The sequence below is a fragment of the Platichthys flesus genome, chromosome 6, assembly GCF_949316205.1.
Source record: "Platichthys flesus chromosome 6, fPlaFle2.1, whole genome shotgun sequence".
Taxonomy (NCBI): Eukaryota; Metazoa; Chordata; class Actinopteri; order Pleuronectiformes; family Pleuronectidae; genus Platichthys; species Platichthys flesus.
In genome coordinates, this window is record NC_084950.1 from 7,200,317 (window position 1) to 7,222,449 (window position 22,133).

Genomic DNA, 22,133 nt, shown 5'->3' on the forward strand with positions numbered 1-22,133 from the left:
TGGGCGTTCATAGATGGCTAATGGCTGTATTTGGACAATTTAACCCTATTATCCACCACTCAAAGTGCTGTACGAGTCATATTCACCCATTCACACTCCCATTGGTGCTTCTGTACGCAGTTCTACTCCACACCATTCACCCTGCAGGCAATTTGGGGTTCCGTATCTTGCCCAAAGGCAGGGAATCGAACCACTGACCCACTGGATAATGGGTGAACAGCCTCCCCAGAGTAAGTTGAGACAACAACACAGATTTCATGAAAATCTACTTTTATTTGGATGCAAAAACTCACAACGTAAAGCAATACTGTAGCAGAGGAGAGGAATACTGATTGCTGGTTGGTTGTATGTCTGCCTGTTTGTCGTGTGTCGTCGCCCCCAGTTCGAGTGTCAGAGGAGGATCAGGTAAGCACTGAGAACAAGCACTCAAAGTAAAAGCTTCACAGTCAAAGTACACTGGACATTATCAGAGGATTGCGTCAAATATCTGACAATAGTTTTCAGCTTTTCGTCTTGATCTCAGTTCTGGAGAAGGTAATTTTGGCAGTTTAATTTGCTAGTGGATTTGATGTTTGTAAATTGGTCCGAGCCAACACAGTCAATTCCATCCTCTGATAATGTCCACAACTGTTGTATCTGATGCATTTTAAAGTCTAAGATAGAAGTTGTTCGATTTGTGTTACATAGAAAACTGTTTTCACTGTTTTAGCTGCCTTACACATAGCAATTATTTCTTGTGTCGTCAACTGAGAGTGGCCTACAGTCACAGGTGGACTCGAGTTGGGACCGCGTAGGAACTCAGTCTGAGGTAAAATTCTCCAAGAAAAACGACAAAAACATACACAGAAAGCAAAGCATATTAAAGCAAAGCCTGACGTCGAAAAATAAATAATACTGAGGACTGAACGTAACCCACTTATTCTCCGTACTGTAAGGTAACTTAGGTAGTCGTCACATTTTGTTCTGTCAAATGCTGCAATAGAAACCAATGGTTTGATCCACAGTATGAGCTACATTCCATCATGGTGTAAACGGAAATATACACAAGGCATCTACTCGAAAGGATTGTATCAAAATGTTCTAAAAATATCTCTGGTTGGTTTCACAAAAGCAAACTGTATCAAAAGCATTGGCCGAGAGCAAGCAATCATAATAATATTAGGCAATTAAACCCTTTTACACGACGAAAAGCAGGACAACCAATCACGTCGCTTTGATTGTGGACCTATGGAGTCCCATACAGCACATGCATTTCCATTAAAACTCAACACAACCGAAAACACGACACAGATAAAAATAACTTTTACAGCTGAACATCAGAGAGACAACCTTAGGTGGTCTATTGTGCTTCATCCAGAGGAGGCCTGGCCTGTCTATACAACAATCATGGGCTTCGTACGTCACGGATGGGTTCAAGCTACTGTTGGAAGCAGAGGGGTCACAGAGCGTGGTTACTTAGAGGATGGGAAGCGTCTTGATAGTCATGGAAAATGTACAAGAAAGTTAAATTGTATAAGGAAAATCCATTTGTTGTGCCTATTTTTAATGCACCGTTTCGCTGTTTGTGTGTGTGTGTGCATGTGTGAGAGTCTCCAGAGGTCGGCATTGATTTTTCTGATGGCCTGATTCTATTCCTGGCCTCTGCCCCCCCCCCCCCTCGGAGTCACCGGCTCTGTGAGGCCTCTGGATGTACATCTATGAGGCCTTGATGCAGGAGTTGTTGACTGTAAACATCATGGGCCTTGAGGACTGCACAGGCAGAATGGAAAAAAACTGTAATATCTTAGATTGCACAGATATCCTGATGAGTTAATCAATAACCTAATTGTTATACATTCCTATGTTCCATAACATTGCACATGCCTTTAATGAACACTTAGCACCATGCAACCTTAAGATGAGGCGGCTCCTGAATGCATCAAAAGTTCAAACGGGCCTTGTGTGATGATTTTTTTACATTAAAATTCAATGAGTCATGAAGTCGAGTTCGTGAAGAAAAAGCCAGATGTCACATAACCTATATCTAAAATCAACTTTTGAATATGTATGGAGATAAATATAGGGCTGGCGTTTGATAATTTCCCTATACCTAGTTTATGCTGGCACTTGTACAGTGAAGGGCCCTTTTTACTGACATAACTTTGGGCAACTGAAACTTGAATTTACGCCACTGCAGGTGATCTCCAGCTCCAGTTGAACCAGTTGATATCTGTACATACAGTGTGTGAGGGGCTGAATCACACAAAGTACTAAACAAGGCCTTGATGTCTGAGACTCATGTACAGTGATATGATTAATAAATCAGCAGTACAGATGAAATGATGTCATGAGCGCAGGCTTTGATTATGGGCCTGACTGCTGTGACCCTCCAGGACTGCGTTGATCAATAACACTGAAGTGTGTGATTAGAAATGTTTGGAGGACCTTCCTAATGTCCGTCCTGCTCAAAGACAAACAACAAGATTTCCTGTCAGCCTTTCAGTCCTGCGTGGGGGTGAAGAGATTACCATGGTTTGGACCTGTTAAAGGGTGAGATTGAGATGACGCTATAGGTACAGTGGTGCATACCACCAGAGGCGGTACAGTGTACAGTGGTGTGTCTCGGTCTGGCTGTAGCGCTCACTCCTCTACTCCTCAGCAGTGTGAGGCAGCTGCTTCTCGTACAGGCTGAGGACATGATGCACGAACTGGTACTGCTCACACGTCTGGATCATCCCGCCCCTGTGATGGAAAGACAAATACAATCATTGAGATGGAAAGAGAGTCCACCGATTTAGTCCAGGCTGTACCAATACATTTTGCAAAGACATTCATGTCCCCCCACCCAAAAGAATGAATTAACCTTTAGGATCCTCTGACTTTTCCTTTAATGTGATCCTGGGGCTGATGTGTAAACATTCGGATGGATTTCAAATTAAAGGTCAATTAAGGTCGCAGATCCTGGATTTATTTATAATTTTTTAACCTTCAAAACTTCGCATTTCTTTTTGGACTGAGCCTTTCTCTTTCTAACAAGCTGCTTATCTTAATTTGAGTTTAAACTGCACCAATGCATCATGCACTGAATGTGCTCTAAAGATTTTGTACCTACATAGAAATAAAACGGGGTCACCAGCTGCAGCGAAGAATAGAATGTTTATCACATGTTCTCAAACAGGTCATGCAACACAATAGATGTTGTGACTCAGCAAACACGCGTGTTAGGAACATTAGTAATGGCCGCTCTCCACGCTCTGCACGTGTCAGGGGAAAGCCACTGTGCATGATGGCCCCGTGGAGTAATATCCTTACATTATGCTATTCAGGTGAACCTGTGCCTTTTTAATTTGGAAGAAAATAATCTCAAATAACGTCACATGGGCTTTTACACCAAGAGCTATAGACGTCAGAATGTAAACGGGCTGTCGATATCTCACCTGTCCAGACGGAGCTGGCAGGTGGTTCTCAGGATGTCGACCACACCCTCGGTCCTCAGCTGCTTGCACAGGATGGAGGTGGCGATGAAGCATCCAGTTCGACCAATTCCAGCACTGTTGTGGGGGGGGGGGATGTGGAGGGGTGACGGGATGGAGGAGGGCGGAGTAAAAAAGAAGAAAATGGATGGATCAGTGTATTGATTAGCACCGATAGCACCAATCAGATTGGTGCCAAATCCTCCCTGGGGCAATCAGGCCGCGGAGGATTGGAAGTGGCCAAATGCTTTGCTTGCAAAAAGAATGCCAAGTGGTTTATATCGTAAAAACAGCAGCAATTTCCCCTTATGTACTCTTATATATTATCAACAAAGGTTTATTAGATGCCTTTTGACTCAAGCCACATATCAAATGTATTTAACAGGAACTATTGCACCTTAAATCACATTATGAGCCATTTTCATACCTGCAGTGGACAATTATAGGGCCGCTGGAGGGCGGGGCTTCCTCTCTGGCCCTTTCCACCTCTTGTACCAGCTCCAGCAGCGGTGGAGCCTTGTCCGGGGTCTTCTGATCAGGCCACGACGTGTACCAGTACTGCCGCAGGCTGCGCTCCTCCCCGTCACACTGGTGCCAAACACACAGTCAGGCATGAGACGCAGACGCCATCATGTTGTGCACACATGACACAAACAGACAGAGGGTGCGTTTTGATTAGCCTGTTGCTCTGCGTTTACACCTAAATATAAATCCATCATCTGCCTCCGTTCCCTGAGAGTCCCTCTGACAATAATCATTAATGCCACTGATAAACAACATAAACCAGTGGAGTTGAATAAACAACAAGCTTTTAACTCACAGTAATGTAATGATCCCCTAGTGCTTAGTAATCAGTCGCAGGCTGCATTTACTGAATTATCATGTTTGGCTCGCTGAGTGCCAATGTCTCCATGACCCCGAATTAAATATGAAGCAGCCATCATGAACACATGAATGGAACTGGAAAATGGAGCCGGATCAGAACATTGAGTCAACATCACGCTGAGGCTGTCAATGCGCCTCAACAGCCTGATGAAAAAGTCTTGTAAGTAACATTTACTTTGGCGATAAAAACCCAGTTGTGTTTTCTTTGTATCTTGAGAACCTAAGATCACAATCTTGAGTGATGGCAGACAAATCTTCCCGTCATGTTTTCTTTATTTGGTTTCATATTTGTGTTGAGCTCAGTTGTGTGGACGATGGTGTGAACAGATAAACTGCAAATGACAGCAGCTGACCCAATGTGTGTTAAAGTTTTGGTTCACACACTTTTTGAGAGATGTGAAGGGTTTTCACATATTTCATGGTAAAGGTTTTGAGATATCTGGTTTCTGTGATCTACACTTTCAACCAAGTACAATGGAAGTTAAAGGAATTGAATTTCCCTGGCTCATAGCATTACAAATTAAAGAAATATTTATATAGGACTATTGTATAAACTATATTTATATATAAAATGACTGTTAATCTCATGTCTTTCTCTCCATCACTAACTGTAGGTTTTGAGAAAAATGTCTGAGCCATTATTGAGTGGATTCACATGAACTTTGGTGACACATGCCACTTCCTGTCAGAACTTTTCTTCGAGCGCCATCACCAGGTCACATTTATATGTTTATTTATTTGTGCAGTGCTTTGACTTATGAACAAAACTACTGACAGTTCTTTGAACAAATGTCCTTTCTGATTAGGACAGTAGGATAAAATACACCTGTAGATGTCAACAAGATAAATATTACACCTGCTAGATATCAGTATATTGCCAAATGTTGATTTTATCTTTAACTTATTGATTTGAACAATAAATAAACAATCATTGTATGACACTGAACTGATTTCATGTTTTACCTTCAGTGTGAACACCCTCAGACTGTAGTCATCCTCCTGGGTAACCGTGAGGACAGTGATCTCAATGCCCTCATGGCTCACGGTGTCCTCTGGCCAGTACTCCGCACATTTCTGCAAGACAATGGACACACAAGTCGATGTTTATACTCAAACCATTATCTTTATTAATATGTACATTTATTCAATAATGCATCATCATCATCATCATCCTCATCTTAACTGATTTTCAACACACTGACCTCATTCTTCTCCTCCAGGTTGGTGATCATCACAATGATCGGAGTTCTCTCTTGCCACACCATCCGCCAGAAATCCCCCACTGTGTTCACGGTGGGACCCTGGGTGGCAATGTATGCACGCTCCTCACCCCCATATCCCTGCACACACACACACACACACAAACAAACACACCTATGAGATTGTGATATAGAGTTATGCTTTATGTCTCCAGTGTGTGTGAGCAGGAGAATCTGTGAACATGAGGTCAGAGCCATTGAGAATAAATAGAGTGATAGCGTCTGCAGAGCTGGGGCATGGGGCAAGACACACATGGTTTCACTTACCTTGAGATAATTAGCATTTATGTAGGTTGTGAGGAAATCCTCTTCATCCAGTGAATTCAGTTTCACTCTGCTGTGCGTATCTGCAGATGGAGAGTACGAGATTACCATGAGAAATGGAGATGGATTGTAATTTTATAAGGATAATGGAACAATTATTATTGTGTCACAGCTTCGTTTTATAACAAAGTTGATTTATGTACTTTTGCGTGAATGTCAATAATCTGGTGTACACACACCGACCATTCCCAAACACATCTGGAATAAATAGAAGATGAGTGTGTGATATGATTAAATAGTAGCAGCCTTAAAAATCATCATCATGATCTCTTTTTAGTGGTTGGTGGTGGTGGTGCCACAGCTTTACTCACTGGGTAAGATGGTTTTGTAGCGATTCTTTCTCACCAGCCCTGGGTAGTTGTACTCCTTTGGGTCCACAAAGTTCATGGGAGTTTCCTGCCGATGGACACAGAACAATGGGTGCAACAACAATCAGTCCTTGCAGAAATGGAGGGGAACTTCTCGCCAAGGCGAGGGGACATTATGAAATTATATCCAAAGACATGAAGTCACTGCTGCCCTTCACTCTAAACAGCAGACACTGGTATTCTCTGTAGGTTTATGTATGCATATATGCCTGCACCTTTCCTTCCTTCGCCCACTGACATGCAGGCTTAAAGGATTGTGCAGAGTTCTACTGGGTGTTTTGTGTGCCTGTGCAGTTGTGGCCGTGTCTAGGTGTGTCAGAGTTTATCTTCTCTGGTGAGTAGGCGTGATGTAACTTTTGTTGCTGCGCTCACATAAAACTCAGCCTGCAGGTTCTCGTCATCCATGGCCCGTGTGTGTAGCATGGCGGGGGTCAGGCTGTTCGTTCCCTGTCGCAGATACTCCTTGGCCGTTTGGTCTCTCGGGGACAGCTGAGCTCCGTAGCCATAGGGCTCGGTGCAGCCCGGCGTGCACATGTCCAAGGTCAGGGAGACGTTGGAGCCTCTCCTGTGTGATACATGCAGAATCAGACAGGATGAACAAATATGGGTTTAAGATGGATGAATATGGAAAACCTGGAGATACGGAATTAAAATGTGAATGTTAAGATGTTCTCTTTTCTTACCTCTCTTGAAGCCCGACAGGTGTGACAGTGAGGGTGGCGGCATCCCCCTCCATCTTGGTGTCAATGCCGAATTCAAAGACCGGCGTCTGGGGGCTAAGGTCGAGGTCCAGCAGATCCTCCTGAGCGTCCGTCCACTCAGACAGGGTGAAGGAGGGCTGGCGGCTCACCGACTGGCGCCGATCACCAATGTCCCTCGATACTGTACCAGATGACCACAAGCCGGTGCCATAACACCACTTACACACCATGTGGATGACCTGAGGAGATGAGCAGACATCAAATCAAGTAAATAAACAAGCAAGTAGCCAATCTGCAAGTTAAGATTTGAATGATCCTGACTGAGAGACTTCAATCCGACTTTAACATAAGAAGAGTTTTACCATGATAACACAGATGGCCACACCGACGGCGCTAGTGCCCTGGATGATCCAGTTGTGCTGTTGGGTGTTCAACACCTCACTCACCAGCACCATGGACTGGCCACAGGGAGACACAGAGAGGAAAAGGTAAATAGACGGAGACAACACCATATGCATAACATCCTTGGTATTCTTTTCTTTGGGGTCATCCTTTGAAAACTAACTGAAACGTCTCCAGGAGCGACACTTACATCCATTCCAAAGATTGGGTGAAAGGGCAAGATGAAGCCAAGGTAGAAGTCAATGACCTGCAGGGCTTTGTAGATGGAGGAGAACGGCCCGTTTCCCTCCAGCACAAAAAATACCAAGTACCCCTGGAAGGAGAGAGGAAGGCAGATTGTCACAGACGGTCACCCGGTCATTTCTGCTATGGTAATCAGGCGGCGCTGCGGCTGCTCTCAGGTTAAAAGCAAACAGGAGACGAAGAAAGAAAAAGATGGCCTACTGCGCTCGCATAGAAAGATATGTAAATTGGCCAAACGCACTCTGTTGTCATAATCATGGCTGCATTTACGGCGCTGTATTATCTTACATATGGTAATACTGCACCTGTTCTTTTTCTCTGGAATGAATCACACATGTAGTCAACAGAGACTGCGAAGAAAAGATCTTGTGAATTTGAATTATGTGTCCAACTTAGCCCAAAACAATGTAATGACGCACATTCAAAAATAAAATCTATGTAAGAGTAAGGGAGATGTTGGCCTAAAAGTCTAAAACTGTCTTTTGAATGGCTAATGTTGCACTCTGGATTTTTAGTTATAGTCATCATGCTGCGCTCGAAACCAAAGCAGGTGCAAGGCAAAAAAAACAACACACATAGTCTAATTTAAAGGTTCAGTGTGTAGAATTCAAGGACTTCTAGTGGTGAAGTTTTAATTTGCAGCTGAACACCCCTCACCTCACCCTCCTCTTCCAAACATGAAAGAGAACCTGTGGTAGCCTCAGTTGTCATAAAAACTCAAAAGGTGTTTAGTGTGTCCAGTTTGGGCTACTGTAAAAAAACATGGCGGCCTCCGTAGAGAGGATCCGCTCCCGATGTAAATATAAAGTATTTAAAATGAAGGGCTCATTCTAGGGTAAAGAAAACAACAGTTCGTACAATTGAAATGAAACACACAAATGAAAACATCACTAGGATTATATAATATTAAATGTCTGCCCTAGATCCCTTTCACCCAAATCTAATACACTGAACCTTTGAAGCAGATTTCCACAAATGATATAAGAGTTTTCACTTCACACTTTAGTTTCTGTCCATTCACATACCGTGACTTGGGAGACCACAAACAGTGCAGCCCAGCAGTGGATCTCGATCAAGAGTGTGTACACCTTGTGCATGAACACCTCCTGTCCCTGTGGGCTCTGGCCCCCCGCAGGTCCATCCCTGCGCCCTGGGAGTCTGTCTCTTTTCGGAGCACCGTCACCTATTTTCTCAGTCTTGGTGGGCTCATCGAGCCATACCGGGTCCTCGTCGGGCCTCAGGAAGATGGAGTCCTCAGTGTGGGAACGGGTGGAGCTGCTCAGCCGGCGGGTCATGATCCCCTGTTAAAGACGAAAGGATTCTGCTTTTTATTTATTTTTTACATAATTGTACATTTGCCGTCAGGGATAGTTTGAGGTGGTCTTGCTCGAGGACACTTCACCATGTGGAATGGAGGAGCCGGGATAGAACCAGCGACCTTCTGGGTTAGTGGACAAACCGCTCTGTCTTCTGAGCCACAACCGCCTTCACGACCATATTGATCGACAGTTCATGATGTGCTAGTTGTGTTTGACAGAGGGTTATGTTTATTCCACAGGTCTATTCAGATGTATAGCTCAGCGGCTTGAAGTGGCCCTCATCTCCGGATACTCTTGTCCCTCTCAGATTGGAGTCTGTTGTGTGAATGCATGTGTGTGTGTGTGTGCACGTGTCTGTTTGAAAGAGTGCAAGAGAGAGAGAGAGAGAGAGAGAGAGAGAGAGAGAGAGAGAGAGAGAGAGGCTCTATTGTGAGGAGATGAGTCAGGGGTAGCTTGTTTACAGCCCTGTCCGTCGCCTTGGCAACAGAGTGGCTCTCATCCCTCTCATCCGTCCTGAGCATTATCATCTAACAACACACACACACACACACACACACACACACACACACACACACACACACACACTCCCTCTCTCTATCAGTCAGCAGTGTATTCAAAGCCCTTTTCCTCCCCGCTCTTTTGTCCTTCAACCATTAATAAAGGTGTTTTGTACATTGGCTGATTACGGCCACATGGTTTGTGCGGATGTGTGAATGCGGGGGTCTTATGTGAGTGGTGCTGTGCTGTTTGTGCACATATCTCGTTTTGTCTGAATGTGTTTTGCGATTGCTTTGGCAGATGACTTTGGCTTGATTTTTCCTCAATGACTTCCAACCCACACGGCACAAGACAGTGATTTCCCAGTTGGCTTACTGGTATGTCAAAAAGAACTCACCTATGATAGATGGCAGGGAACTGGGGGACACAGTCAGATCACATAATCAAGGTATATCCTACATCGTGTGGCAACCAGCCGTTTTCAGCCATTGTGCCGCAGAGTCGAATCTGAAGGACAAGAAACGAACACATCTCGTCTGTTCAGGAGTAAAACCAGGAGCTGCAGGATATTCAAACACCAAGTCGGTCCCCAAATGCTCCATCAGTGACACCTTGTGATTAAAATTCAACTGGTCACACTAAGACAACGTTAGTAAACCAGTTTCATCTAATGATGGATCAGAGCAGCACCCTAGTCAGTCCCCAGCTGTGCTCCCATCAGAGGAGGATGGTGATTTGAGGTGAAACAGTAAACTCCCCCCTCTCTCTCCTTCCCTCGGAGGCACAGGGATGATTCGAACCAGACTAAGCAGACACCCTCAGAAATACATTCAGATTGCCTCAGTCGAATCAGTATGCATGAAGTCAAGCGTTAGCTGCTCTCTTCTCCCTCGCGTCTCCTCTCGTCTCCTCTCTTCCTCTTCCACTGGACCCTGTTGAACGAGTGGGGTGAGCTCAGAGGAATATGAGACCACACCAGTAGCCTCTGTGTGGGTGTGTGTGTGTGTGTGTGTGTGTGTGTGTGTGTGTGTGTGTGTGTCTATGTGTGTGAGTGCAGGTGTTGAACAGAGGAGAGCTGCTTTGACTCCTTTTCTATCTCTTTGCTCGCTGCGAAGGTGGTTTTGAAGTGATGACGCCAGTTAGCCTGGCCCCTAGCCATGGCAACGTGCATACATACGATGTACACACACACAGACACAAACACACATACACACACACACACACACAAACACACACACACACACACTGTTGTATAAGACAAAACAGAGAAAGTTCAATGTACTTCCTCTTTTTCAGTGTTGGATGGACATGCAGGTAGAGGAGTGGATGGAGGGATGAATGGGAGGAAAAGCAGCTCTTTTTTATGTGAAGGTCTGAAGCAATGACGCAGTGAGGTCGGCGTTTTGGTTACTGTGGCAACGGACATACTGTAGTGTACGCAGGCACACACACACACACACATACATACACACACACACACACATACACATACACAAACAGCAGGAAAAAGGAAAAACACAAACATACATCTGCACTGGGAGAGCAGTGACAATATTCACCTTTGTCTAAAAAAAATCTGCCCCTCTTTGTTTTTATTCTTTGAAGCAAATAGGTTTGTTTGTGAGTCGCTTCCCTCTGCAGCTTCGTGCTGGTTTCCAAACTCCCTCACATTTACCCAGGGCTAAAGCTCAGGTTTAAAAAATACTAAGGTCATGTGCCCGGACAAAGTGAGGAAATACTGAGTAGACACAAGAATTAGATATTTTTCCAACTGTAAATCCATCAGTTTTCAGTCGAACTCCCAGAAATTCTAGTGGGGGAATATGCTAAATAGTTTTAGATTTATTAATAATATTTTTCAGGCCTAAAGGTCGCACAGGTTATAAATAAGGGGTAAAAGAGTTCAAACAGACGACAAACCTGTGGCCTCCGTCCCAGGACCAGGAGCGGCTGTTATCACTCACAGTTGTGGAAAAGCTCTCAGTTATAGGGACAAGGGAGAATTAACGTGTTGTGTTCTTTTTGGCAACAGCTGGCTCCCGAGTTAATGCTTATTCCTAATGTCTTCACTGTCCAGTCTGGAGAGTTAATGTGTCCAAATCTGCTTTTCCATACTCTGACTCTATATTCTCGGCATTTACTTTGCAGTTCCTGTTTCCAGGTGGACAGAAGTGCACGAGGAGTGAGGTATCGAGCGTGCTGCCGCTGCAAGGGCTCATGTGGCAGGGAGACGAGGAAAGAGGAAGCTCTTACTGAAAGTGATGATGGGACGGTAACGTGAGATAAAGTCACGGGGGCCGGGACCTGCCTCATCAGCCTTCCTCTCCAACACACACACAAATTAGATAAAACCTTGACATTAATACACACACAGGCTCAAAATGACCTTAAAATGAAACACCCAGCGAGCCTGCAGCTTCCTCCAGTATATCACACAGACGGATAATCAATCAGCTCCATTGTTTACATACACTCGTACAATCTCTAGCAGCAGCTCCAGGGCCATTTCAGAGAGAAATCTCATTAACACACGTATAAACGTAGAATTCAGCCTTTGTTGTGTTGTGTAAATAATTGAGATATGCTGCAGAGCGAATTGATTTACAGGCTACTGGAGATAAATCTGGATTCCCCTTGACAAAGGCTTGTGTTACACGATTGCACTGCATCAAAAACATCAGTGCAGGAATGGCACTCTCTGGCAGTCATTCATGCTATAAGACAAAACACCATTCATATCACGTACATGGCTACGGTGAGCTAGAGGGACCACACAGCGCAGAGCTGGATGGATTAGTAATGAATCACCCAGGGAGGTGGACTGTTGCATCTCTCTCTGGTGACTCCCACACTGTCACACAGGCATGATACAACGCTGAGGAAATCAGGCTTGGAATAATAATAGATTAAAGTGTTATTACCAGCATCAAAGAACCAACCTGTTGGAAAATGATCTGTTTTCATATTCTGAGGGAAAAACCACACACACACACACACACACACACACGTATACACACATACAGAGCCTACATCACACATCCCTACCTTTTTACAGCCAGAGAAGCGCAGCAGCCATATGAACCGTGGGTGCTTTGCTGAGGAATTGGTATTCACCTCATGTCGCACAGCCGCGGAGGGGGGAGACGAGGGAGAGACATGAGGGAGGAGAGGGAGGCTGGAACAGTCACTCGCCCATGAGCCTTAAGTCTGGTTAGGATAAGTCCTCTTACCTGGCTGAGCCCGTCTTCACACCGCCATCTGCCGCTCTGCACCCTCGCAGCCAAAAACCCAGGAGCCAAGCGCCAAGCACCACGCCAATCCCTTTACTGCTCCGGTGTCTGGGAGCGTGTGTGCATGGGCGAACGAGGCAGACTGACAGTGAGGGACAACGACGGGCAAAAGGATGGTGCGAGGTTTGGAAAGGCAGGGTCTACAAATTTGTGTGTGTTTTAAAATGTGTGTGTGTTTGGAAGAGAGGTAAAGGCATTAAAGTCTGATGTTTTTTTTTTCTTTTGTTAGTATCCTGGAGGAGAGAGAGAGATCCACAGGCGGCAGCTTCGTCTATATATGCAGCAAGAGGCTGTGCGGTAGCCTTGGCAACAGAGCCAGGATGAGGGAGAGCGAGCACGGGACCTGGAGAGAGAGAGAGAGAGAGAGTGAGAGAAAGAGAGAGAGAGAGAGAGAGAGAGAGAGGAGAGGGAGAGGACGAGAGACTCTGCGTGTGTATTAATCACATTGTGGGGACTCAGCTCCAAAAGATGCTTTTCACAATGTAAACCATTATGTTTTAAGGATTTAAGGCTAAAGATGGAGATATTCTATTTTGTAATAATTGACAACAAACTAAAATGCGAAAAAAACAGCAACAAATGTATCACTGAACAATTACTGTGCCGCCAATAGGTTAATATAGCAAATTCAAAGTTGTGCCCAAAAGCTAATAAAAACACCAATGAACCACATTGAATCCATTATCACAATCAACACAGGCACTTTGTTTTCAGTCAATCCCTCTGATAGGCTCCTGTCCTCCAGCCTTGAATAGTCATCACTGTGTATTCATCCAAACATACAACTACACAATTTACTCCTGTGTTTGACACATTTGCTTGAAGGTGTTTTTTTACAAAATCAAAACGCTGTTTTCTAAATGATAGATTGCTGCACCACAAACCAATGTGTGTTGGCCCAAGGTCTTGGTAAAGATATCATAAAGTACGGCTGTATTATGAAAAAATACAGAAGAGAACATTACCAACTTTGAGAGTCCCCAAGTCAATGCAGTGTCCTCCTAAGTGACACAAATATGTGTGTGTGTGTTTGTGGAGTCGGATCATAACACATCACTGAGCAGTCACCTCCTCTGCCTCTCAGTCCCCCCCCCCCCCCCCCCCCCCCTCGACCGTCTCAGCCACCCTTGTAACTCATCATCACCACGGTCTACACTCCTGTTTCCATTCTGGATTGTTTTTGTCATCCCCATGTTCTCACTAGTCCAGATTATTCTCACGTGTTATCCCTCTCACGTCCTACGTTCTCTTACCTCCCACTCTCTCTCTCTCTCTCTCTCTCTCTCTCTCTCGCTCTCTCTCTCTCTCTGTCTCTCTCTCATGCTCTCTCGCTCTCTCTCTTACAACCACCCCTCATTTCTTGTCTCTCTCCCCTTTAGTGTGTCCCGCTCTCTCTCTCTCCCTCCCTCCTTCCTGTCTTGCCATATGGTAGCCTTTCCCTGTCAGCTCTCTGAACTGACCAGCAGAACACAGCCCAATCTGATCAACATAAATCCGGGGAGGTGGGTGTTGGGGAATGTCACATTCATATTTTCATGGTAATGCTGCATTGCTGAAGCAGATTGCGCAAGCTTCATAATGGAGCTTCACTATAATAGTTCTGATGGTAAAAACAAGGGGAAATGAATGGAATGCACAGTACCACACAACACCCGTTGTTAGCCACTTGGGGGCAGCAGAAACAACCCGCAAACACCACAAACACACGTCTTTACTTTTTATGTTAAACTGCTTAGTTGTTTAGCCACAATTTACTTATTTACACCTCCCCCAGACACAGAGCAAAGTAATCAATCATCGGGAGGAATGTTTTTGTGTCCACCTGAAGAGGGTAAGCCACATATTCTGCCTCCTTTTACCTCTGGGTTTGGCCTCCACCAACAGCTGATGGACATATCAGACTCAGCTGCTGAACGTTAGAGGTCCAAGAAGCAAGATGTTTCTATCATCCAGTCTTCATGCTGAGTTATGCTTGAGTCTGTGCTAGCATCCTATCTAACACCAATTTCAAGAGATCACACCAGTCGATACCACGTGATGCTCACATCCATGAGTACTTACTAGTCATAACTATATTATTAGCTCTTAATAGTCGTTATAACATGATTACTCAGTAGTCATTACTTCATTATTCCATGAGTACTCAGTAGTCATTACTACATTGTTACTTAAGTTCTCTGTAGTCATTCCTACATAATTACATGAGTACTCAGTAGTTATTACAACTTTATTAAATTACCACTTTGTCGTTATCGGTTTACACATCCATCTTTTAATCTCTGCTACATCTGTAACATGTTTTGACTTCTACAGGCACAGTTGATGCCATCATGGTGATAAAGTTTGTCCAGACACAGAAACATAAGCTCCTGTATACCTACATGTAAAACCGTACATGCCCACATCCATCTGAATAGCACTGGAAAAAAAATACTGACACAGATGAAACAAGAGCACGTTGCTGGGTTTAGTATATTTCCATAAAAGCCAATGGAAAAACTACGTCTTGTCTAACTGTTCACTCGTTTTCTCTCTCCCTCTCTCTCTCCCATCTTTCTTCACTATTTATGACCCACTTCCCTATTTATGAGTCCAATCCTCTCTGCTTATTTATCTCTCCCACACATCCTCGCCTTCCCCACCGCACTCCAATCAACTAAATGAACTCCCCTGTACTTCCTTATCTTCTCCTCCTCGTCCCTTTTAAAAATGATCTCACCTCTACGCGTGCGCGTGCGCACACACACACACACACACACACACAAGGTCATTGTCACTCAGTATAAACGGTGAGAGGGAAAGCATCATGTAACCAAATTAATGATACAAGCCAGTGGCCTTGAGCTGTCCATTTCACTGACAGCTACACTGGGAACTGACTGTTACATCACTTCCTCATACCCGGCGAGACTCACTCACAGCCCAATTTCCCCAAAAACATTTCACACTGATGTGACATTGGAATTTGAATGTTCATTAAGTATGGGCCTGTAAATGAATATAAGTGTAATAGCAGTTATTTTCTTTATAGGTAGAGTGACTCAGATACAGTAAAAATCACCAACACTGTAAGTTGAGAAGTTATGCACAGGAGCAACATTCCTCTGGTAACAAATAGAGGCCTCTAGTGGTACTGATAGCTCACTGCGGGCCACTTTATGAATGACTATTGCCCGATTGAGTCTGTCTCATTGATACACACTTATGGATACACACCTGTGAAGTGATATTTAGAGCAGTGACCTCTAACTCGAAGCCTTCCTGTCTGTTACAGAACCGATGCCGATCTCAGATTTGACTGTGACTCACCTCGTCACATTCAGATGCCGGCCGCAGCTTCTTTCCATGCCCGGCTGTCAGGATCCATGACACAGTCTAACACAGATAGGCAGCTGATCCCTTCTGTGCAGTGGGGGGGGGGGGGGGTAAGGGGCCTGTAAAGTGTAAAGTGCTCATCTGATGTCCGCTGGCTGCCGCAGTCAGCAGGTGTCCATGTGATGCTATATAGCATTAGGTCTGAAGAGGGAGACTATCTGCTGGACTGATAAATGAAACAAGTGTTCAGGTGTCAGGAATCAAAATGAAACGGAGAATGATAACATGGCCCTGACACAATGGTGACCGGTTATGTGCAAACAACTTGGGAACTAGTTAAAGAGGAACTCTACAACTGATTAACACATAACACACAGAGGGAACTTGTTGTGGTTGTGGAAAAACATATATTTCTGTCAGGGAGTGAGCGCCGAGGGAAGGTCTGGATTTTTAAGCTTGATCCGCACTATAGGGACGAATCCAATGCCGGCCTCTGCTGCATTTAATGTCTAGTTTAAATCTATCTTGTGTGACCCCCTCTGACCTCATGTTGGCAATATGCTGAATTGCTGGAGTAGGCTTCTCTTAATGAATAGCTGACAAGCCCTTCTTGAATACCTAATGATGCATCTCATTCACAGGAGTGGCTGCTTTTTAGTTTGGTTGAATAATAACCTCCACTTTACAAGAGCAGACAGAAAATATCAAGTATTATGTGATATGATCCTGATTATTATTAATTGATTATAAGCTGTGTTAAAGTGACAGTTTCATTCGTACAGTATCAGGACATCAGCTGTTAAACTCATCACTATCTAATAGTCGACTGTATGCAGGTATTGATTCAGTTATTTAGTAACTCTGGTGCTTGTTGGGTATTCATTACATTCTGATTAACTGTCTCTAACCACTCAGACGTCTGTGTCCCTGATGTTAAAATCTTATCAATAAAACCAGATAAGATGTTGCATGTGAACCAGACATGTGGCTGTGGTGGGAAACAGTCATTTATTAACCTGCTGTGTTATGTCATTTGTGGGGACCTCAGGGATGAAAGCAACCTGCTCTCTTTACTGTAACCAAGTGGTCTTTGTGTAGCCTACTTGTATCGGTACTTTAAAAAAAAATAACTCTATACAGAGTAAAAGCAAAAGTCAAACATTGAAGTAAAATCGCAACAAATGAAAGAGGAAAGTGTGCAGCTGCAGCAGAGAAGATACTGCCGGTGGCCTGCTTTTATTTTAGCGTGAACGTGAAGAGACTTGAGCATTTTTGTATATTTTAACTTAATGACATTAACTAGAGGGTCTGTGTAGAGAGATGGACGACATGACAGCTCCCCTAAAGTGAATCCAAAATGTCTTTATTGCCCCCTGGTGGCTGCCGTGTAGTACAGGTCATCAGCCATGCCTTCCCATGTTAGTGGATGGGACACGAGCCAGATCAAAAGGTCAAAACATGTGAAATCAATTCTTCTCATAGATGGTTTCTGTTATTTAGGGTTAGGTTTGTTCAAGTTTCCATAAGTTTGGTTTGAATTATTTCTTCATGCGTAAAAAAAATAAGCAATTGGTCAAGAGCAGGACGTCAATACCACGACTCCATCCTCTGACAGTAGATCGCTCCATCTTCGGCACAAAATGGCCACATTAGTAATAGGTATATTTTTCGCTCCATTTCGGCACAGCAGGAGGAAGTGGAGACTTAGCATCCATCTTTATATTCAAACTATGGTTATAACTGTTTAAACTGTGGAGTGAATGTTAACTTGTGTGAGACTGCTCGGCCAGACCGATGACAATTCGTGGGCCAGATTTAGACTCTGTCACAATCTGATCTGGGAAGCATACAATTCTGGGGAATCAGATGTTTTTAAAAGAGTTTGTAAAGGAGTGTGCAAAGATAACGTCTCTCTGTTGCATTTCCTCCCCTCGCTGGAGGGCTCTGTCACAGCGACCTCGCCACGCCAGTGCTGTTACTAACCTCTTCTCAGCCTTGTACGATCCCCACGAGGGACTTCGGACTGGACAGTTTCAGATGCTAGATTAGAAATCCCTGTTTACTCCAGTGTCCAACTCTAAACAAGAAGCTCTGACAGTGAGGATGTATCAACATGTTCATGGGTCACAGCGGCGATTATGGTCATTTACCCAGAATAAACAACGACAGGAGAGTCACGAAGATGAAGAGATGAGAGCAGAGTTACAGAGGGAGGATTCTGATCTGATAAGTGGCTGTGACCATCATTTGTTGTTTTTTTTAACTCAAACATTATCAGAAACTTTCTGTTCGGACCAGAAGTGCACAGACATGTAAAGGGGGACATCCCAGTTCACACAGACAAACTGAGAGTGTGGTTCGTGCTCCTGTGATGTGTAAAGGCTCTGTATGTTCTCTAGAGTTAATAATCGGAGTGAGCCTGTTTCGCTCGTGGAAGCAACGGAAAGAAAAGAGAATTAAAGCTTGAGAGCGGATGGTGGTGGAGGGGGAAGTGCAAAAGGAGGCCTACAGCTGTAAGAGGCGTGGGTTCACTGGTGGGGCGGGAGCAATATGGACAGGTCTCTACATCAGCTCTTACCAAGCTTAGAGCAATATAATGTTTATATTCAAGCCCCTACAAAGAGATTTTACTTGGTTTTGAAACAGTCTGATTTTAATATTGCTGCATCATTATGAGCTACAGCAGCAGGTCAGAGGAAAGATTTACTGCAGTCTTTTTTCTTCCAAGGGAATTCTTATAAAAATAGCCTTTTTGGAAGTATTCACCACAAGCTAAGGCTGAGGCGTAATTGAAAATCTGCATGACGTCAACAAACAGCTGACGATAATCATAGCAGGGGAATTTAAGCATTTATCTCATCATTCTCATCTCATTTTCGTCCGCTTATCCGGGGTCGGGTCGCGGGGGGAGCAGCTCAAGCAGGGGGCCCCAGACTTCCCTTTCCCGGGCCACATTGACCAACTCTGACGGGGGGATCCCGAGGCGTTCCCAGGCCAGTGTTGAGATATAATCTCTCCACCTAGTCCTGGGTCTTCCCCGAGATCTCCTCCCCACTGGACGTGCCTGAAAAACCTCCCCAAGGGAGGCGCCCAGTGGGCATCCTTACCAGATGCCCGAACCACCTCAGCTGACTCCTTTCTAAGTAAAGGAGCAGCGGCTCTAATCCGAGTTCCTCACGGATGACTGAGCTTCTCACCTTATCCCTAAGGGAGACGCACGCCACCCTTCTGAGAAAACTCATCTCGGCAGCTTGTACCCGCGATCTCGTCCTTTCGGTCATCACCCAGCCCTCATGACCATAGGTGAGGATAGGAACGAAGATCGACCGGTAGATCGAGAGCTTTGCCTTGCGGCTCAGCTCTCTTTTCGTTACAACGGTGCGGTAAAGCGAACGCAATACCGCCCCTGCTGCTCCGATTCTCCGGCCAATCTCACGCTCCATAGTACCCTCACTCGCGAACAAGACCCCAAGGTACTTGAACTCCTTCACTTGGGCTAAGGACTCATTTCCTACCCGGAGTTAGCGATCCATCGGTTTCCTGCTAAGAGTCATGGCCTCAGATTTAGCGGTGCTGATCCTCATCCCAGCCGCTTCACACTCGGCCGCCAGCCGATCCAGTGAGTGTCGAAGGTCACAGGTCGATGATCCAATGAGGACCACATCATCTGCAAAAAGCAGTGACGAGATCCTCAGACCACCGAACTGCAACCCATCCCCACCACGACTACGCCTCGATATCCTGTCCATGTATATCACAAACAGGATTGGTGACAAGGCGCAGCCCTGGCGGAGACCAGCATCCACTGAGAACGAAACTGACTGGCTGCCAAGGACGCGAACACAGCTCTCGCTTTGGGAGTACAGGGATTGGATGGCCCTGAGGATAGACCCCCTTACCCCATACTCCCGCAGCACCTCCCACAGTTTCTCCCTGGGGACCCGGTCATACGCCTTCTCCAGATCCACAAAACACATGTAGACCGGATGGGCATACTCCCAGGCCCCCTCCAGGATCCTTGTGAGAGTGAAGAGCTGGTCCGTAGTTCCACGTCCGGGGGGAAAACCGCATTGTTCCTCTTCAATCTGAGGTTCGAATTTAAGCATGCAGATCTCAAATGGTGGAAACATGCTTTTGTCCACAGTGGCGCCAAAATCAACCAAAATGAAAAGTTTCTTGTAGGAGCTTCAAATTGACCTAATGTTGAAGTAAACTTCCCCCAACCACTTAGCTAGCTATTGGAACTTTAAATATTTATGTTTGCCATTATTCTCATATTATAACTATTAATTTTGTATATTGTATAGTTATTTATTATTTTTCATCACTCTTGGTTGATTGATTCCCATCAGTTATTTTTTTCTTTTCACTGCTCCGATGACAGATGAGATTAATTGTGTTAATATCTGTGTCGAGCGCATCTGTGTTGTGAAACTGGTCTTTCCTGCACAAAGGGAATAACACAAAGCTTTTTGTTTGGAGCATTCTGCACCCAGCGACTGAATCTCCATGGAAGCTCCATCACAGCTCTCCATAAACTCCCAGCGTGAATCCCTGTCAGACTGTCGCCCATGATCCGTGATGAATTTACAATCAGAGTGACGATCCCTCCTCCCACTCTGGCTGCTAGATCCAGTCACAGCTGGAGGATGGTTGAATATACGCGTATATTTCATGGTCAACCACAGCCTAGAGCAGAAAAAGAACAATACAAATAAACATCCGTGCATTTTACATAACCATAACCCTGGTCACTAGGGGTATCTCAATCAAAACAACAGCAAAACACTGTTTGTATGTAAAGCAGTGTGGAATCATTGGAGCCATTGTCTTCACCATTATTGAACATAATGCAAATCTACCTGACGTGACTCTGTCACATATGATGCTCATGGATGAAGTATTGTGTTCAATGGGAGTAAGTTTTACTCCCATTGTGCAGAACTGAATCACTGTTATCTATCACGAGTGACTAATACAAACTGAAAATGCACCATATGCAGTTTGCCCCAAACGGTTACAGCTGAGACGGTTAAAACAAATATTACGTAATTAAAAGTCGATCGAAATGAAAGAACCTCCAAATAGGTTTATAAAATTAATTATTTGACACTTTCATCAACTGAAATCACACCTACAGTTTGTGGATGCTGGACAATATGTATACACTTTATCCTGATAATAGGAATCTTCTCCGTTGTCTTCAGGATTCCATCAGGAACTTTGGTTTTCCTGCTTCTAACTTCTCTCAGGCAGAACAAACACCGAGAGGAACATCTTTTCAGATTGATGTTTGAACTTGAACCGGGTCTATTTGTGTCTGCTTGCTCTCGTCTTTGAAGCCGGGTCCAGCTACACAGAGAAGATATGTAATCACATAACACAGTCGATCATCACAGGGACAGAACACCGTTTTATTTTCCTTTTCTCTTTCCATTCGCTCTGTTTGTTCTTCAAATATAACAGATTCTAATGTGGCAAATCTTCAGATGGGTAAAAAGAGACTCTGTTCACTATAATGGGCCTGGCTGTGACTTTATGTCTCCTGCACTTTGCCATTAAACCAGGTATTAGTCTCTTTGTAGAATCGAATGACTCTGTGACTGATTTCCATTGTAACTTGCTTGACGGGTGAAATAGTTTGCACTCAGGCCTTCATCAGACTCAGGCACGTCTAACACTGGAAAACGATTTAATCAGTCGTTTTCATTTGATTTGCATTGCCTGAGAGTAAACAAAATTCCTTCTACGTTCGTGTTAGCACTGCTAATATGAGGGCTTTAGGCAAATTAAATACATCCCTTACATCCATGACAAAAGCATTTAAGTCGTCCTTATAAAACCTTTATATCTATACGATGAACGATAAAATTACACTTCAGCATGGTAAGAAAAATAAACAGATTTTTTTGGTTTGGAGAAGTGGAGCTAGGCTAACGGCTCCATCTGTTCTTTGGCCAAAATGCCACAGTTCACAGGTTGGTTTACGGCACTTTATAGAACAATATAATATAAGCCAGCTGCGTGTGAGTGGCACATGTATTACAGCGCCTTTAACCTTTCTTTAGTCAGGCTTC

At 44.5% G+C, this 22,133-nt stretch overlaps 1 protein-coding gene across 2 annotated transcripts; it reads right to left on the bottom strand.

Annotated features, from left to right (window-relative positions):
- Window positions 1-253: 253 nt before the first annotated feature.
- On the bottom strand, window positions 254-16,171 carry ptpn5 (protein tyrosine phosphatase non-receptor type 5). Of its 2 annotated transcripts, XM_062390460.1 has the most exons (15): window positions 16,051-16,171; window positions 12,682-13,084; window positions 9,849-9,958; window positions 8,660-8,935; window positions 7,582-7,704; window positions 7,352-7,447; window positions 6,972-7,228; window positions 6,661-6,853; window positions 6,232-6,316; window positions 5,864-5,943; window positions 5,540-5,677; window positions 5,301-5,411; window positions 3,880-4,040; window positions 3,417-3,530; window positions 254-2,721 (listed from the first exon to the last, which is right to left on the bottom strand). In XM_062390460.1, the coding sequence occupies exons 4-15, from the start codon at window positions 8,927-8,929 to the stop codon at window positions 2,628-2,630; spliced, it is 1,722 nt and encodes a 573-aa protein (XP_062246444.1). In that variant the 5' UTR covers window positions 8,930-8,935; window positions 9,849-9,958; window positions 12,682-13,084; window positions 16,051-16,171; the 3' UTR covers window positions 254-2,627. The 2 variants fall into 2 exon arrangements, with proteins under 2 accessions (XP_062246444.1, XP_062246445.1); XM_062390461.1 differs by lacking the exon at window positions 16,051-16,171 and having other exon boundaries at window positions 12,682-13,813.
- Window positions 16,172-22,133: the final 5,962 nt, after the last annotated feature.

Bases quoted from the DNA above. Each gene is read 5' to 3' on its own strand.
- ptpn5 (XM_062390460.1), bottom strand. From the start codon at position 8,929: ATGACCCGCCGGCTGAGCAGCTCCACCCGTTCCCACACTGAGGACTCC. The intron at 7,705-8,659 runs GTATGTGAATGG...CTCTCCTTCCAG, and splicing joins TTGTGGTCTCCCAAGTCACG to GGGTACTTGGTATTTTTTGT. The intron at 6,317-6,660 runs GTGAGCGCAGCA...GTCCATCGGCAG, and splicing joins ACCTGCAGGCTGAGTTTTAT to GAAACTCCCATGAACTTTGT.